This window comes from Bos indicus, chromosome 26 (assembly GCF_029378745.1).
Source record: "Bos indicus isolate NIAB-ARS_2022 breed Sahiwal x Tharparkar chromosome 26, NIAB-ARS_B.indTharparkar_mat_pri_1.0, whole genome shotgun sequence".
NCBI lineage: Eukaryota > Metazoa > Chordata > Mammalia > Artiodactyla > Bovidae > Bos > Bos indicus.
In genome coordinates this window covers 10,419,588-10,438,168 of record NC_091785.1, presented here as the reverse complement: position 1 = coordinate 10,438,168, position 18,581 = coordinate 10,419,588, and the positions used below count along the sequence as shown (strand labels likewise).

Here is an 18,581-nt window from a genome sequence, read left to right as displayed (position 1 = left end):
GCGTGCCGAAGAGGCATCAGTAGTCAACCCCAGGACTGTCTCTTGGCAATACTCATGATTCAAGGCTCATTGTCCACCTGGAGTTTAGAAGAAACCTGAATGGGAGGATTGGAAGAGAAGTTTCACCTCTCTGAGTTCACGGTCTCTCAAGAGTTTCTAGATACATTTCCAAGGGAAAAAATAATTTTAAAGCATTTTTTTTCAATTAAAAATGACCAATGAAAAGTTTGTTGATGCTAATATATTTGAAAGTCAACATTACAGAAAGAAGCATTGCATTTCAAACAGTACAGAAATCATGTAAGCAAGAAGAAACTATTTTGGAAAAAGTAAATGAAAAATTCTCTAAATCCAGAACTACTTTTTGTCTTCGGCCATCAAAGAAACAATTTCATTGTAAACTTCTTGAGGTGCATCCATTGCCCAGATAAAGTCCAAGTGATTGTAATTTGGAATTTCCTTGTGGTAAATGAGATTAGAGAGTTTTGAAAGCAGAAGGTCAACATCCTGAGGGTCAGCCAACAGGTCATTGTCAGCACTCCATACTGCAATTGGGACATTCATGGCTGTTAAATTGTAGATGGGAGGTGTGGGCTAAAACACAAGAGGAAAAGAATCAGAATTTTCATAAGTAAATTCACTTTAAACTCAATACTTATTCAGTGGGTAAATCAGATATCACTTAAAAATTGAGATAATTTATAAATAACATTATATTTGTTGCAGGTGCACAGCAATGATTCCACACGTCTACACTGTGAAATGATGACAACAAAAAATCTAGTTAACATCTAACACCGTGTGTGGTTTTATAAAAATATATATATATGTATAATTATATATACTATATACATATATATATATAGAGAGAGAGAGAGAGAGAGTGGAAGAGAGAGAAAGAGAGAGAACTTTTAAGATTTACTGTCTTGGCAAGTTTCAAACGTACAGTGCAATATAGTAACTGTAGTCTCCACACTGTAATTGCATCTCCAGGTCTTACTCATTTTATGACTGGAAGTTCATACCTTTTGACCACCTTCATCCATTTTGCCCATGTCTCTAGCAACCACCAATCTGTTTTTTGTATCTATTAATTCCAGATTTTTCATGTTTTAGATTCCACGTTTAAGTGAGGTCATATAATATTTATCTGTGTATGAATAACTTATTTCATTTAGCATAATATTGTCAAGGTCCATTGTTGTTACAAGTGGCATGACTCAGTTTCATAATTAAATCTGAAGAATTTAAAGACTCTAAAGGTATAAGCTTCTCAAAATGGGCTGAGTCATTTATGTTTACTTTGTCTGACTTCCTAGTGTAGTCATTGGAAAGGTAGTCAGTTTGTTAAATGAGTTGTATTTTAAATACTTGCCTGATTTTTACTAAATATAGGTTCAAATTCTTAGAAAATCTATTAGTAGCCCCATTTCCTGTTTTGACAAAAATCACCATTCACACAGATTTTAAAGGCAGACCAATGGGACAAGAAAATCACTACTAATTTTCCCACTGTTCACAGAGAATTTTGCTAGTTTTTAAAGATGATATTCTCAGGAATTCTGATTTAATACATTAAAATTTCTTTACCCTTATGTCATAGCCAATTCACAAAGAAATGTTTTATTATATGTATTTTTCATAATATTTTAATACTTTATTATGCTCCTTTATATGTTGGACAGAAGGGAAAAGTGTGGAGAATGCCCATGAGAATAAATCCACTTTTCTTCACTCATATGCCAATGTTAGAAGTGTTTTCCAGGACCAGCTTCTGGATCTTAAATCATCATCACTTCCCCAGTTAGCTGACACCATCCTGAGTTGTGTTTGGCTTGGTTGCAGGGAGCATGGAGTTGGGAGTGGGTGGATGGAGTCTCTGGTTACTAGTGTTAAGAGCTGAGGACAAAGGCAGCATCTGAGGTGCTGCTGGTTTCCAATTCTTCCCCAGAGCCTTCACGCTCTAGTGTCTGTGCTCATTCAGCTGCCCTCAAAGTACCACACGACTGCAGTAAGAAACTTTCAGAACTTATCACCCCTGGTGGCATTAGACAGACTTCTGAGGTCTGGACAACAACTTGACTTTGGAAAATACATGTAAAGTTATTGCAATTTCATCTTTAACCTTTTATATCTTTGTCTTTCAAAATGTGAATAACTACTACTTAAGATGCTTACCTGATGATAATGCATTAGGTTCTGATATGGGGCTCCCCAGTCAAAAGCTTGGAATTTCCCAGACTTAACAGCCTAATGGAGAGAAATTAAAAACACTAAGAAATTTTAAAAAGTTACTTGGCTGTGTGGATAATAACATACCAACATTTCCAAGTAGTTTACTTTTAATTTAAATATTATTTATTTTTTTCTCATTCCAAGAATGAAGACTATTAATCCTAGAGAACAATTTATTCAAGTTTAAATGCAGCTCTCCTTTAAATAATTTTTCTTGCCACTCAAGTCGTGAAAACCATTTATTTCTTGCTACCCAAAACTCCCATAGGTGCTTTTATAGGATTTTCATTCACATGGATTGATAATTTCATCTGGTAGTCCCAGGCCAGAAAAATTCCCTGCTAGGAACCTTTGACAGACTATTTTAAGACTTTGCTTTAGGTAAATTGGTGATGGTTGAGGCCCACAATAGTTTTAACAGCTTGAAATGATACCTGTCTCCAGTGGAGGGTGTTTTGAACAGAAGTTCCTGCTGGATTATGTGCTATATACACATCTAAGCGACTCTAGAAAGCAAGCACATAAGCACACGCACACACTTAGATATACGTTCAGTTTCTTGAAAACACCTAAGACTTAAATTTTTCTGACCCATATCAAGTTTTACCAGCAGCATTACTGGCAGGATATGAGCAAAAGAGTTGTACATCACTTTATGACTTGCAAACTCTGATTATATGGGCTAATTTCAAGGATGTATAGCTAAACTAAACAATTTTGAGTGAGAAGAGTTGTCAATGTATAATATAAAACATGAAAAATACGATATACTTTGAGCTAGATTGTTTTGTTCTATGATCTACATATGTTGGGGCTTCCCGGGTGGCGCTAATGGTAAAGAATCTGCCTGTCAGTGCAGGAGACACAAGACACAGATTCAATCCCTGGGTCAGGAAGATCCCCTGGGGTACAAAGTGGCAACCCACTCCAGTATTCTTGCCTGGGAGATTCTATGGACAGAGGAACCTGGTTGGCTACAGTCCACGGGACTGCAAAGAATCAGACATGTCTGAGCACAGTACATACTTTACATATGTTAGCTCACTTAATCTTCACAATGACTCATTTCATGGATAAGGAATCAAAATGAAGGAGTTCAAGTGTGTTGCAAAGGTAGGATCTGAATTATGCTTTTAACCTGAATCCATATTTTTAACTTCTTTGCAATACTGCATTATGTTGTATGTGTTTTTAAGCATCCACTTGGTGCAAAGCAAATGAAATAGAAGGTCAAGAGTATGGACAAGATCTTACATAAAGAGTTGCTCTGAAAGAAGTTTTGGAAAGTTTATAGGGTTGACTATCGGCATTAAAATATTTTAAATAATATTCATCCAATATCTAGACGTATTTTTCCTACAGAGGAACTTGACAACATGGTTCCATACCTCACCTCACAGAATTTAAATGTCACAACGATTTTCAGGTGATCAGAAGTGAGTAGCGAGTTTTCTGTTTTTATTTTTTCTACAAGCTGTTTACTTCAGAGCACAATGAGGTTATGGAAGGGACCTGGAGGCAACAAAACTAGGAGCCATGACTTGTGACTTCTCTTGGGCTTATCTGCATATTGGACAGAATTTTGAAGTGACTCCTGGTTCTAATAAAGTACCATTCCTAAGTGATGATAAGACAAGGAATTAAGAGTGTTGCTCAAAATAATCAGAATAGAAATTTCAGGGCATACAAACCATGTTGAAGTTTTTATTGTCAACTCCAGTAATGGCAAACAAGGCATTCTTACAAAGGACATCCAGTGTCTCACGGGAGCACATTTCAACACCAAGAAATTGTTCCAAAAAAGTGTGTGGGTAGAACATTTTGTCACCAAATATAATCTGAAAAATAAAAGCATCATTACAGATTTGCAAATAACAAGCTGCAGAAAAGACTTCTTAATTTGTATAGTTTACTGACAGAAATATACATTATAATGTCTGTTTCAGTATTTCTATATGTTGTCTTAGGAAGTTTAAATACTTTCTCTCATTGAATCCCAATGATAAAGATGTGGAATGGGCAGGGCAGATATGAATACTAGGTATTTTTTGTTGCATTGAGAACTGTACTGGCTGATGAAAATTGTAATGTGTAAAGAGGTACAGTCTAGTTAGGGTAATAGGAGCTATGGGATTAAATCATAAAACAACACTGTAGAATATCAAAAGTAAGTTCCAAGATGTGTGGTTTCAGCAATAAATGACAAAAAATCAGCAGGGAAAAGGATGACTTCAAGCCATATTTTCATGAAAACGTTAAAAAGACAAAGAGGTTTGGTAGCTTAATAATTGAAAGGACTCACCCTCATTATTCTTGAGGAAGGTTGACACTTGGTTACCCCCATTTTATTTTATTCATTTTTTATTGAAGTATAGTTGACTTACAATATAATATTAGTTTCAGTTATACAACTTAGTGACTCCATATTTTCAAAATTACACACAAAGTTTCAAAATTATACACATGCAAAGCTATTATAAAGTATTGACCGTTTTCTCTTTGCTGGACATTTTATCCATGTGACTTATTTATTTATTACTGGTAGTTTGTACTCTGTCATCCCCATTTTATACAGGAGAACAGAAAGCTAATAAATAGTCAGGATCTGGTCTAGTGAGAACTGGATTGCAGCTAGAATCCTGATCCAAGCCTCAAGGTTCAGACTTAAGGTCTAATACTATCTTTTTTTAAAACCCTCTCTACACTGCCTGTCAGAAATTCTGAATACAAGTAAAAAATAAACATGTTCTGAATCAGTGCAGCCTGTAAATATATTCAGGGTCATCACACAATTTTACATTTTGAGTAAAAGTTTTACAAATATAGTTGCAGGTAAAAATCTTTTAGGTTTTAGACACCTGTGTTAGTTTAGTGAGAAAAAAATGAACAGCACACACCTGAGTGAAAATAAAAAATGAACAGCACACAACCATAGAAGACAATGGCAGCATTAAATTTTGTAGCCTGAGGCAAACTGTTCTCCTAATGGAATGTGTGTGTGTGTGTGTGTGTGTGTTGGTTTCAGTGGGTGGGAGAAGTTGGTGATTAAACTTTGGATAAAGGAAAGATTATTAAATCCCTAACATATATGCCTACATAATATCTACAGTTTATTGAAATCTATTCTACTGCCCTATGAAAGCCCTATTTAAAGAGTAAAGACCTCTTAGGAATAAGACTTGGAAAGCCAAGGGTATTTGATGAGGGCTCTCCAAGTTCTTGCTTTACTTCACCACTATCTTACGCTTTCTCTCCTTTTCCTTTCCCTTCCCTTTCTTTCCTGTTCTTCCTTTTCCCACTTTTCATGGACTAGGTAGTATTTTATTAATAAAATACTAGGAAGTATTTTATTTGATTCTTTTGTGTTGCTTTTAGCTCCTCTTCCCCATGCTGAGGGTGGAAACATAGCCTTGAAGACTTGTGTGGATACTTGGTAAATAAACATCCATGAAGGAGCAAAAACACTCCCAGGTGTTGCTAGCACACAAAGAAATGGAGAATTAAAAAAAGTGGGGATCTCTTAAACTATAATGGGGATTCGAACATGGTGAGTGCTATTCAAAATATAATATAAACACATTCGTTTCCATTCTTGGATATAAACATGATTGTCCACCAGATTTTTTTTCTCTCTCTATCACTTTGAAATCCACAAACAATTCAATATCTTAGATCCGGGTAAAGGGAAACACATACCTTGAAGAGGAAGTGAGGAATAAGTGCAAGTTTGTTAAACAGGCTCTTGGTGTACTTCACTGTGGCAACTGGGGCTAATGCATAGAAGACTTTGATTTTTTCAGCCAATGTGGGATTGGTAGAAAAGGCGATAAAACCTGAAATAGAACAAGGAATATGTGTAAAGGTAGGGATGTGTGTGTGTGTGTGTGTGTGTGTGTGTGTGTGTGTGTATGAGCTTTACAAGTAGGACATCATTACTTTGGACTTACTAAGGGACAACCTGAAATCAACAAAATGGTCAGATTTTAGTATATTTTATTTTCGTAGAGTCTCTGGGGACATGAGGTTTGCTATTGTTGTTTAGTTGCTAACTCGTGTCTGACTCTTGCGACCCCATATACTGGAGCCCAGCAGGCTCCTCTGTCCATGGGATTTCCCTAGCAAGAATACTGGAGTGGGCTGCCATTTCCTTCTCCATGGGATTTTCCCAACCCAGGGATCTAACTCACATCTCCCATTTGGCAGGCAGATTTTTTACCACTGAGCTACCTGGGAAGCCCTGGACATGAGGTTAGAACTTTCAAAAGTTACATTTAACTCTTTTATCTGACTTTTGAAAACAAGCCAACTTTAGAATAATCACGTGGTAATAAAAGTATTATAACTTATATTACAACAGGATTGGTTCAGTTTAAATTTATCTCATCTCATAAAAATGAGATAATTAACATTTAACATGAATAAGGTATATGAGTGGAAAGGTTAAAGCACAAATTTGAACTGTTGTTGAAACAGAGTTTGAAACTTAGTTCTGTGGTTTATTAGCTTTGTGACCTTGGAAAAGAGACCTAAATTCTAAAAGTTTTCGTTTCCTCATCTAAAAATAGGTATAATAATGAATACTTCCTTAGGTTGTTTAGGAAATAATTAAGTTGAATCGTGTAAAATATTTACCAGGAACTAGTCACATAGTAATGCCTAATAAATGAGTGGCTGAGATAATTCCAATATTTGTATACAGTATTTTCAGCCCCTATCTACTTTTAATTGTTTTCATGAACAGTACCATATAAATAGACTGGGTTCTAATCAAACAATTATTAACTTAAATTCTTTACAGTTGAATTTCATAGGACAATCTCTCCTTACTGTTAATAATGACATGTTGACTAGACTTAAGAGCAGCTTGAAACAAAACTTTTCAGATTTGTGCAAAACTTAAATAAAGCAAAAAAAAAAAAAAAACTTTTCAGGTTTATGCAACTCAGAAATACCAGCCTGACCCCACTGGAAGAAGAACATTCTTTCCAATAGCACTGTGTTGATTAAGGAGTTCTTTATCTGGCTTCCTAACTCTGAAGATAAGAGCCAGCAGGTCACCCAGAGCACGCAGGAATCATTCACAAGGAGAGTCAGTCTCCTCCTGCTAGAGTATTAGTAGCAGCATTACTGACACTGAGTGGGAGTCAGTAGGTCCATATAGGGTCGGACAGGTAATTTCTCAAAACAAGCTTAATCCCATTGTAGATGCAGTTCCATCAAGGATACTTCACTAAACTTCATGTACACAGCAGATTGACTGGTAGATATAAAATAGAAGGCGGAAACAACTTCCTGAAATTTATGAGTATGGTGACACAATGACAAACTGTCGACTGGTGAGTAAGAAGAATGGAAATGTTCAAAATTTAAATAGTCAAACGACCAGTAGCTTGGAGTGATTTTCTTTCAGGACAAGCGGTTCTATTTACCTCAATAAATCTTAAGGACATTTCTGCATTTCAGCTAAGTGCAATAATTGTATAACCCTGTATCATTGAGAAAAGGTTAAGTTTGTTCAACATGTTCTGTAATAAAGCATAGGAGTCAGTCATAAGCACCCCTCTGACGCTCCCCAATCTGACTCCATGATTTATTTTTCTCTTCATAGAAAATGCTACCATTATCTAGCATCGTATGTATTTACTTATCATTTTCTCTGCCTCCACCTGCTAGAGTATTCGTAGTAAAAAGACAGAGATTTTAAACTATTTACTTTTTTGCTGTAACCTTAGGATATCTTATATGAGACCCATAAATAGGATTGACTGAATGAAATAAACTGAGACCAGAGACCATGTGGTACAAAGTTTCAGAGCATTGGTTTGGATGTCAGATTTCTGGACCTGGCATCTGAGCTACCCTACTTATAATAACTATGTTATCTTACACAAACTATTTCTTCACCCACTATTTGCTTGCCAATTTTTGGGCTCCAAAATCACTGCAGATGGTGATTGCAGCCATGAAATTAAAAGACGCTTACTCCTTGGAAGGAAAGTTATGACCAACCTAGATAGCATATTCAAAACAGAGATACTACTTTGCCAACAAAGGTCCATCTAGTCAAGGCTATGATTATTCCAGTGGTCATGTATGGATGTGAGAATTGGACTGTGAAGAAAGCTGAGCGCCGAAGAATTGATGTGGTGTTGGAGAAGACTCTTGAGAGTCCCTTGGACTGCAAGGAGATCCAACCAGTGCATCCTAAAGGATATCAGTCCTGGGTGTTCATTGGAAGGACTGATGGTGAGGCTGAAACTCCAGTACTTTGGCCACCTCATGCGAAGAGTTAACTCGTTGGAAAAGATCCTGATGCTGGGAGAGATCGGAGGCAGGAGGAGAAGGGGATGACAGAGAATGAGATGGCTGGATGGCATCACTGACTCGATGGACATGGGTTTGAGTGAACTCCGGGAGTTGGTGATGGACAGGGAGGCCTGGCGTGCTGCGATTCATGGGGTCACAGAGAGTCGGACACGACTGAGTGACTGAACTGAACTGAACTGATACATACAATGGGAATAATAATGGTCTTATATCAGTGGGCTGTTGTAGGCATTGCATTATATAATGAATGGAAAGCAATTAGCAAGCATGAAGACCAACATAACTGCACGACCACTGGTAAAGGATCTATACGAACTACACTATTTGCTAATTGCTTTTACCTACCAATGGTGGTGCCTTGGGAATGGCCAACATAGTGTAGCTTCTTCTGTCCTGTTCTCCTTAAGATGAAATCAATTGTAGATGGAAGGTCATATTCAGCCATTTCATCAAAGCTGTAAAAAAGACAAAATAAACTAAATACACATCTTTGTTATAATTTCTGTAAGTCAAACCTATTTAAGCTAAAGCTTCCTTTGAAAAATAGAAAACTGGATGCTCTAAATATTGCTGCTTACAGACTATTTGAGTGTCAGGGCTCTTTGGGGGTGACTTCTTTAAAGAGCTGACATTATTTCTAAAGCACAGCATGGTAGCTGCAATTTGATCCAATGTGAAACACCATAGTATTTGTAGTTGGGGACTACTTCCATCCCTGAGTCTGACTGTCAGATTTAATAATGATTTAATAATACACTAAATAATTGTATTTAGTGTTCCACTACCGTGAAATATGAATAATTTCTCTATTTTATTCTTTACAAGTCATCCAGAATAATTTTTTGAAAATGAGAACAGGCTATGCCCCTCCCTGTTAAAACTTTCCAGAGGCTTCTTACACTTAGAACGAGCTCCAAGGCCCTCATTGTGACCTACACTGCCCGCCCTGATCCGGGCTTGTCAGCATCTCTAGTCTCCTCTCCTCTTGGTCTTCCTCATCCTCACTACGCTTGGGACAGATGAGCTTCCTTTCAGTTCCTAGAATTTTTAGAGCGCTTTTGTTTCTCAGTTCCATCAACCAACTTCTCTTCTGTTCTCCACTTCCACTAGTAATTCCCAGAAGTAAGGCACCAGAAGGCCAGTAAGAGAAAATCTTTGATAATCTCTCCATGGTGTCTGAATTTCATTGTCTCCCCCTCCATTTCATTATTGCTGATGAGAGATGTTGTCCATGAACCCCAGCTGTGTTTAAATCCATGTGGATGTTCCTTTAGAAATAGCTGAGGGCAACAAATTTCCTTGCTTACTCATTTTGCTCAATCCTTGTGGAAAAGCAGATTCAGGGAATCTTGTAATAGTGGGCACTGGGATCACAGTTAGGAGGAAAACGACCCTTGGAATGAGGTGTATGAAAAATCTAAGATAGATTAGCATCAAAGGACTTCCTTCTCCTCCTACTTAAAGTGTGATTTGTTAAGATACGACTGGATTGAAAGCAGCGAATACTGATGATTTTTAACTCAATGTTTATTTTTAATTCACCCTTTCTTTACCTGAAAGCCCAGAATTCCGGGGAGTCTGGTGAATAGTATAAATGTTCCTGGGCCCAGGTGTTTCCTCTGCTGTTCCCCAGCCACACGTCATAACCAGCATCTGCCAGGAGGAAGCCCAGGCTGTTCTTGGGCAGGTTGGAAATCCAGTTTGTGGCTGATCCAAGAAGACCATGCTGCAGAAACACAACAGGTCTCTGACCTAAAGAAGAAAATTATTCAAACCTTTATAAACTCACTCCTTATTCTTAGATAAACATGAATATAGGAAGACTATAATTAAATAAGTTTGCTTGGTGAGGTGAATATTTTTTAAATTGTTATCTTAATTGCCGTGATATTTTCTCAGATGACAAAATATGTGCACCTGTATACTTTAAATTGGGTGCAGTTGGTTGCATGCCAGTTAAACTCAAAAAGCTATTGAAAAATTATATTATAAAGAAATTCAGCATACTGTTAATTAAGTGGATTTGTTATTCAGGGACTCTGAGTTCCCACCCAGCACAACAAACTAAAATTGTGGGCCAGTGTGCTTCACATCATAGAAGCCAATGTAAATCTGGTGTCACTCAGACCCTCAGCTTAATCTCAGAAGTTCAAGGTGGTTCAAGGATTTTTTTCCCTGTGAATAACTTAATCTCATGTTTTAGAATTAGAATAAATTTGACTGGAACGTATTTGATTCAAGATTCGAGACACTCATCTTTTCCCTCATTCCAGTCCCCCCAAGCTTCCCTGGTGACTCAGTGGTAAAGAATCTGCCCGCCAACACAGGAGGTGTGGGTTAAGTCCCTGGGTTGGGAAGAGCCCCTGGAGAAGGAAGTGGCAACCCACATCAGTATTCTTGCCAGGATACTCCGTGGACAGAGGACCCGGGCAGGCTACAGTCCATGGGGTTGCAAAAGAGTGGAGCACAACTTAGTGAGTGAACAACAGCCAGTCCTACCTAAATGATTAGCATTATTCTTTCCATGAGGAATCCGATAGACCTGAAGGATATAACCATCCGCAGTTATAACTTTATGCATCTCACTTGGGTAGCCCCAGTAGGAAATCATCTGACTCTGAACGGAGGAAAAAAACAAAAATTAGCTTCATGAGTTTACTGGGCCATTTTTATGATTCTTATCATAAAACTTCTTATTGATTGTTAACATATATTATGTAAAGAAATATTTCAAACTTTATAATAAAACATATTTTAAAAGAATTAATGAGAGCAAATAGCATTAATATCTTTGGAAGTGTTTTTAAAATATTAGTGATATGAATAACTTACAACATTCATACTGGCTTCAGGGTTCTTAGCAATTTTTCCAAGGAAACAAAATGCATTTCCAGACATGTGGATGAAACACACTGTTACAAGTAGCCACCACATTTTCAACCTATTAGGGGAAAAAAGTTATTACATTATGTGGTAAATCCTACTATATAACATGAAGTCATGATATTGAGCTGCCTTGCTCTTTTATTCACATATTTTTCACTTATTACCTTCTCTGTCATATCGTTCTCCTGTTTCTCATCACTTTGTCAATTAGAAGACTTTTATAACACTTCTGCTATTCTGGTAATTTATTCAATTATGTACATGATTCTAGTTCTCCAAAGGACCTTATATCAACCTACCCTTGTAGATATTTGCTATTTACCATCAGTTATGGTTTGAGTTGGTCTCCCACTGACACCCCCAAAATAGATATATTGAAGTCCTCAATATCTCTGAATGTCACTGCATTTGGAAGTAGAGTTATTACAGATGAAATTTAAGTTAAGATGAGGCCATCCAGGAGTAGGGTGAACCCTTAATCCCATATGAATGGTCTTCTTCTAAGAAGACGGCCATGTGAAGGCAGAGAGAATGGAAGCCAAGGGGCAAAAGAGATTACTGGCAAACTACCAAAACCTAGGAAGAGACATTGAAAGATTTCTTTATATGTTCCAGAAGGAGCATAGCCCTTCAAACACCTTGGTTTTAGATTCACAGATTCCACAAATGTAAGATAATAATTTTCTGCTATTTTAAGCAACCCGCTTGTAGTACTTTGCTCCAGCAGCCCTAAGAAAATGATACGCCATCTGTCAGAAAAGAGAGAGAAAGCTAACACTCAGAATGGTTGTCTTTCTTGAAACTGTAAATAAAACAAGGAAGTCTGTCTCTTTTGTATGTGAAAACTTGCTTTAATCCCCTCAAAATGGCAGACCAAATGTTACTCAAACATTGACAATACAGATAAATTTTTATATTATTGTTTTAAAACATCTGGATTCAAAGATGACCCACTTAATAGCTCTTTTGTTCACCTGCTGTATCTCACATGATAAATACGACAATCAATAACCACTGCTCTATTTTTAACTTCAGGTGTTCTGATTCCTCTCCATTCCTATTGCAAAGATCACCATCAACTCTTCCCCTTTCCTAATGAATACTTTTCCCAAGGGATGCCTGCACTAACATACCCCTGCTCCCACCCCTACCTTGCAAATGCTCCATTGTGTTCCATTTGCAACCATGTAATTTTTTCAGTTTCAGACTTAACATTTTCCCCTAGGCTCTGTTCAAATACATCATAGCCAAATATGGCTGTAGGTTTCCACAGCTGCAGTCTTCTGCTCTAAACTTGACATGATCATTTGACCAAGAAAAAAAAAAAAGTGGCCCAAGGAAAACATGAAGGAAGGGCATGTTCTCTGCCTTCAAGGAACTTACAACCTAGTGATAGTTCAGTGGTACTAACTCTTTCTACTTGCTCTCTTGCCTGTACTGCTCATGCATTTCTCAGTCCCTTTCACTTCAGGTCAACTCAGGGCTTGCTTGCTTGCTCTTAAAATCCCATAGGTAAACTAAGGGTTTAGACTTTGTCAAACAAAAGGATGGCTGGGTAACAAGGTAGCTACAGAGCATCCTGCTCAGACCTTGGCTCAATAAGCATTTGTTGCTCAATAAATGAAAATTAATCATACTATTAGCAGCACTTTTCAAACCTAACTTTTTGTTAGCTCCGTAAGTGATTTCTAATAAGTGGGATTCCCTTGTGGCTCTGCTGGTAAAGAATCTGCCTGCAATGGGGGGGACCTGGGTTCAGTCCCTGGGTTGGGAAGATCCCCTGGAGAAGGGAAAGGCTACCCATTCCAGTATTCTGGCCTGAAGAATTCCATGGACTGTATAGCCCATGGGGTCGCAAAGAATCAGACACAACTGAGTGGCTTTCACTTATTAGAAGTCATATATGTACTAACAGATAAAATAAAATTAAAAATGACTGACCTTACTATTCTTAAGAGCTACCTATGTCCCTTTATCTTTTATCAGAAATTAAAATAAATATTCTATCTCATTTACTACATGAATCTCTTCAAGGTTTATTAGGGTTATTTTTTCCTAAAGAAATTAATTTGTGTATGTTCTCTTGATCAAGGCTGTATAGAGCTCAATTCAAAGCTTCCAGGTTTTAATGGTAGAGGTAGCCTAGGAGAGAAGGCAGAGAGAAGGAAACAATTAGAGCTGAGAGGGAGAGAACCAAAGAGAAAGATGTCCATAGGATATCAAGACTGGTGACTGTGAGGAACCTAAGCTGGTCTTTTTTGATAGCTATAAGCACTAGACATTCCTTGAATATCATTTGAATTGCTAAAATAAGTGAGCTTTTCCAGAAGACCCCACAAACATTGTTAATAAAAACTGAATATTTTTCCAAACTCCTACTACTTCTCATAGAGATTGTGAACAGAGTACCATTCTACCCATGTTGATTTGAAAATCAGTCAGGTTTTATTTCAAGTTAGAAACTGCACAGTGAGGAGATCGAGCCCAGTGGACATATGGCTTGTACCTGTTACACATTCAGAGCATTGCTTGTTCTTTCCTTTTCCCAAATCATTGAAATCAAGCCCCAAAGAAGGAGAAAAAGAAGAAATCTCCTAGAAGAAAACTATATACATATAATCAAGGTTTAAAAGTTCAATGGAAAATGATATTTTTTAAGGTAGAAATAAATTTCACACATAGATACATTACTTTTGAAGTATATTAAATAAACTTTATAACACCAGAGAGTCATACTCACTGTCACCAAAGTGAATGCCTTCTAGTTTCTTGAAGGTAAATGAAAAACCTAGCTCTCTTCGTCCTTCTTTCTCTTGCTATATGTCTCTCTCTATATATATAGATATAGTTATAGATAGGTGTACATGTGTATGTTTTGGGTGACCTTTCCCAAAAATGTACAGTCACTGATTTCCAGTGAACTCCAATATTTGCCAAATAGCAAGTCAAATATTACATAAGCGGTAAACCCGCAAAAGGATATAGTTTGAAAACATCCTTAGAGATTCATTCTTCTTGATTTATCACCTGCTGAAATTCTGCCTCCTGCTTCCTTGTTCTTTGGGTTTTCTTAATCCTAGCAATTATCAAGTCTTCTCCCACACTTGGGTAGGAACACTTTAACTCACAAAGAATCACATATATATATTAAAACAAGTCAATGTGTCCCACTGGAATAATTTTCAAAATTTGAGAGCAAAATAATTTTTATCACAAGCTTTACATGGTTGCTTTGCCTAAGTTAAGAAATAACTAATGCCAAATATTGCACATGTAAACAGAATGAAATTTTATCTATTTACGTATTGAGATGGTATTTTATTATGTTTTGAACATTTAATATGAGAAGAACTGTACAAAAAAGATCTTCACAACCAAGATAATCACGGTGGTGTGATCACTCACTTAGAGTCAGACATCCTGGAATGTGAAGTCAAGTGGGCCTTAGAAAGCATCACTACAAACAAAGCTAGTGGAGGTGATGGAATTCCAGTTGAGTTATTTCATATCCTAAAAGATCATGCTGTGAAAGTGTTGACTCAATATGCCAACAAATTTGGAAAATTCAGCAGTGGCCACAGGACTGGAAAGTTCAGTTTTCATTCAAATCCCAAAGAAAGGCCATGCCAAAGAATGCTCAAACTACCGCACAATTGCACTCATCTCACATGCTAGTAAGGTAATGTTCAAAATTCTCCAAGCCAGGCTTCAGCAGTACGTGAACCATGAACTTCCTGATGTTCAAGCTGGTTTTAGAAAAGGCAGAGGAACCAGAGATCAAATTGCCAACATCTGCTGGATCATCAAAAAAGCAAGAGAGTTCCAGAAAAACATCTCTTTCTGCTTTGTTGACTATGCCAAAGCCTTTGACTGTGTGGATCACAAGAAACTGTGGAAAATTCTTCAAGAGATGGGAATACCAGACCACCTGACCTGCCTCTTGAGAAACCTATATGCAGGTTAGGAAGCAACAGTTAGAACTGGACATGGAACAACAGACTGGTTCCAAATAGGAAAAGGAGTACGTCAAGGCTGTATATTGTCACCCTGCTTATTTAACTTATATGCAGAGTACATCATGAGAAATGCTGGGCTGGAAGAAGCACAAGCTGGAATCAGGTTTGTCGGGAGAAATATCAATAACCTCAGATATGCAGATGACACTACCCTTATGGCAGAAAGTGAAGAGGAACTATAAAGCATCTTGATGAAATTGAAAGAGGAGAGTGAAAAAAGTTGGCTTAAAGCTCAACATTCAGAAAACGAAGATCATGGCATCCGGTCCCATCACTCCATGGGAAATAGATGGGGAAACAGTGGAAACAGTGTCAGAATTAATTTTGGGGGGCTCCAAAATCACTGCAGATGGTGATTGCAGCCATGAAATTAAAAGACACTTACTCCTTGGAAGGAAAGTTATGACCAACCTAGATAGCATATTCAAAAGCAGAGACATTACTTTGCCAACAAAGGTCTGTCTAGTCAAGGCTATGGTTTTTCCAGTGGTCATGTATGGATGCGAGAGTTGGACTGTGAAGAAAGCTGAGTGCTGAAGAATTGATGCTTTTGAACTGTGGTGTTGGAGAAGACTCTTGAGAGTCCCATGGACTGCAAGGAGATCCAACCAGTCCATTCTAAAGGAGATCAGTCCTAGGTGTTCTTTGGAAGGACTGATGCTAAAGCTGAAACTCCAGTACTTTGGCCACCTCATGCGAAGAGCTGACTCATTGGAAAAGACTCTGATGCTGGGAGAGATTGGGGGAGGAGGAGAAGAGGACGACAGAGGATGAGATGGCTGGATGGCATTACCGACTTGATGGACATGAGTTTGTGTGAACTCCAGGAGTTGGTGATGGACAGGGAGGCCTGGCGTGCTGTGATTCATGGGGTTGCAAAGAGTCGGACACGACTGAATGACTGAACTGAACTGAACTACCATCTTAAGAGCTTCCCTTGTGCTCAGTTGGTAAAGAATCCACCTGCAATGCAGGAGACCTGGGTTCAATCCCTGGGTTTGGAATATCCCCTGGAGAAGGGAAAGGCTACCCACTCCAGTATTTTGGCCTGGAGAATTCCATGGACTGTATAGTCCATGGAGTGGCAAAGAGTCGGACACAACTGAGCAACTTTAACTTCACTACAATCTTAAGAAAATTGTATGTGAACAGTACAGTACTGGCAGAGCACTGGTACACCAGGATCTTCATCAGTGCTTTAAAACTTGTAATTTTTTTCTCCAGTGATGTGCTAGAATCCCTTCCAGATGGCTGGACTTCTGCAAAATTCTTCTCATCGATAGGTGCCGATCCGCATCAGCATCCCGCAGGTTTTCTCAGTTGCAGCTGTGAACAGTTGTGTTAGTGACTGAACAACAGCAACAGTTTCAAAGGCTTCTGCTGGTTCCACAGCCCATATAGAGGTGGCTTAGACTTTTCTTGGGTCTCTTGTAATGAGGTGCTGGATTCTACAACTCCCAAAGAGATTTTCTTGTTTATGATTGGTATTGATTTTTAGTTGTTAAACAGGGGAACAAAAAAGAGGAACATTTTATATTTCCTTGATGTTGAGATTATTTTAGTATTATTAAGATGTCAACTATCTCAATTTTTTCTATATATTCAATAGATTCCAGTAAAAAATTTTATCAAACTCTTTGGTAAAAGTTAACAAGCTGACACTAAAATTAATGTATAAAGCAAAGAATCTAGGATATTAAAAGAAAATATAAGAAAAAAAAAAACAATGTTGGAGTATTTCTTCCTGATTTGACTTAAGTTATCATAAAGGTACTCTCACTAAGAGAGTGTCATAAACAAACTATTTCTCTATCCATTTAATAGAATTCTACTCAGTAATAAAAGTGAGCAAACATGGATGAGTCTCAAGTCATTCTGTGGAATGAAAAAGAGAAAAAGACATCCAAATCATAAAGAAAAAAGTAAAATTTTAACTATTGGCAGATGACATATTAAATATGGAAAATCCTAAGAACTCCATCAAGGAAAATTAAAGTAAACAAATTCTGTAGAGTTTCAGGATACAAAATCAATATACAGAAGTCTATAGCATTTCTATTCACTAAAAATAAACTATGAGAAATATAGGTGAAAAAACCAATCCCTCTTACAATTGCATCAAAAAGGAGAAAATACCTATAATAAATGTAAACAAGGAGGAGGAAATGGCAATCCACCTCTGTCTTCTTGCCTGGAGAACCACATGGACAGAGGAGCCTGGCAAGCAGTAGTTCATGGGGTCACAAAGAGTTGGACACAACTTAGCAACTGAACAATGATAATGAGGTGAAATACTTACACACTGAAAACTGTAAGACATTAATGAAAGATATTGGAGAAGACATAAATGAATGTAGAGATATTCTGCACTCATAACAGAATGAATTAATATAAACTTTTCATCTTACCTAAAGTAATCCATAGGTCCAATGCAAGTCCTATCAAAATTCCAATAGCTATCTTTTTTTAAAAAACAGAAATAGAGCCTGAAGTCAGGCAGGTTGATGCCTCCAGTTCCATTCTTCTTTCTCAAGATTGCTTTGGCTATTTGAGTTTTTTTGTATTTCCATACAAATTGTGAAATTATTTGTTCTAGCTCTGTGAAAAATACCATTGGTAGCCTGATAGGGATTGCATTGAATCTATAGATTGCTTTGGGTAGTATACTCATTTTCACTATATTGATTCTTCCGATCCATGAACATGGTATATTTCTCCATCTATTAGTGTCCTCTTTGATTTCTTTCATCATATATATATATAATTTATAGTTTTCTATAAAACTTTAGTTTCTTTAGGTAGATGTATTCCTAAGTATTTTATTCTTTTCTTTGCAATAGTGAATGGAATTGTTTCCTTTATTTCTCTTTCTGTTTTCTCATTGTTAGTGTATAGGAATACAAGGGATTTCTGTGTATTAATTTTATCATGCCACTTTGCTGTATTTATTGATTAGATCTAGTAATTTTCTGGTGGTGTCTTTAGGGTTTTCTATGTAAAGTATCCTGTCATCTGCAAACAGTGAGAGTTTTACTTCTTCTTTTCCAATTTGGATTCTTTTTATTTCTTTTTCTGCTCTTATTGCTGTGGCCAAAACTTCCAAAACTATGTTGAATA

General features: G+C 37.2%; 1 protein-coding gene across 1 annotated transcript; it reads right to left on the bottom strand.

The window, feature by feature from the left end:
- Positions 1-225: 225 nt before the first annotated feature.
- LIPF (lipase F, gastric type) lies at positions 226-14,343 on the bottom strand. The gene is made up of 10 exons (XM_019988594.2): positions 14,189-14,343; positions 11,395-11,503; positions 11,062-11,179; positions 10,116-10,314; positions 8,908-9,017; positions 5,932-6,068; positions 3,927-4,073; positions 2,670-2,741; positions 2,179-2,250; positions 226-594 (listed from the first exon to the last, which is right to left on the bottom strand). The coding sequence occupies exons 2-10, from the start codon at positions 11,494-11,496 to the stop codon at positions 358-360; spliced, it is 1,194 nt and encodes a 397-aa protein (XP_019844153.2). The 5' UTR covers positions 11,497-11,503; positions 14,189-14,343; the 3' UTR covers positions 226-357.
- Positions 14,344-18,581: the final 4,238 nt, after the last annotated feature.

Coding starts and splice junctions, on each gene's coding strand:
- LIPF (XM_019988594.2), bottom strand. CDS start 11,496: ATGTGGTGGCTACTTGTAACAGTGTGTTTCATCCACATGTCTGGAAAT. Junction 10,315..11,061: donor GAATAATGCTAATCATTTAG/GTAGGACTGGCT, acceptor TTTCTTCTTTAG/GTCAGAGACCTGTTGTGTTT. Junction 2,251..2,669: donor ACACCCTCCACTGGAGACAG/GTATCATTTCAA, acceptor TCTCTCCATTAG/GCTGTTAAGTCTGGGAAATT.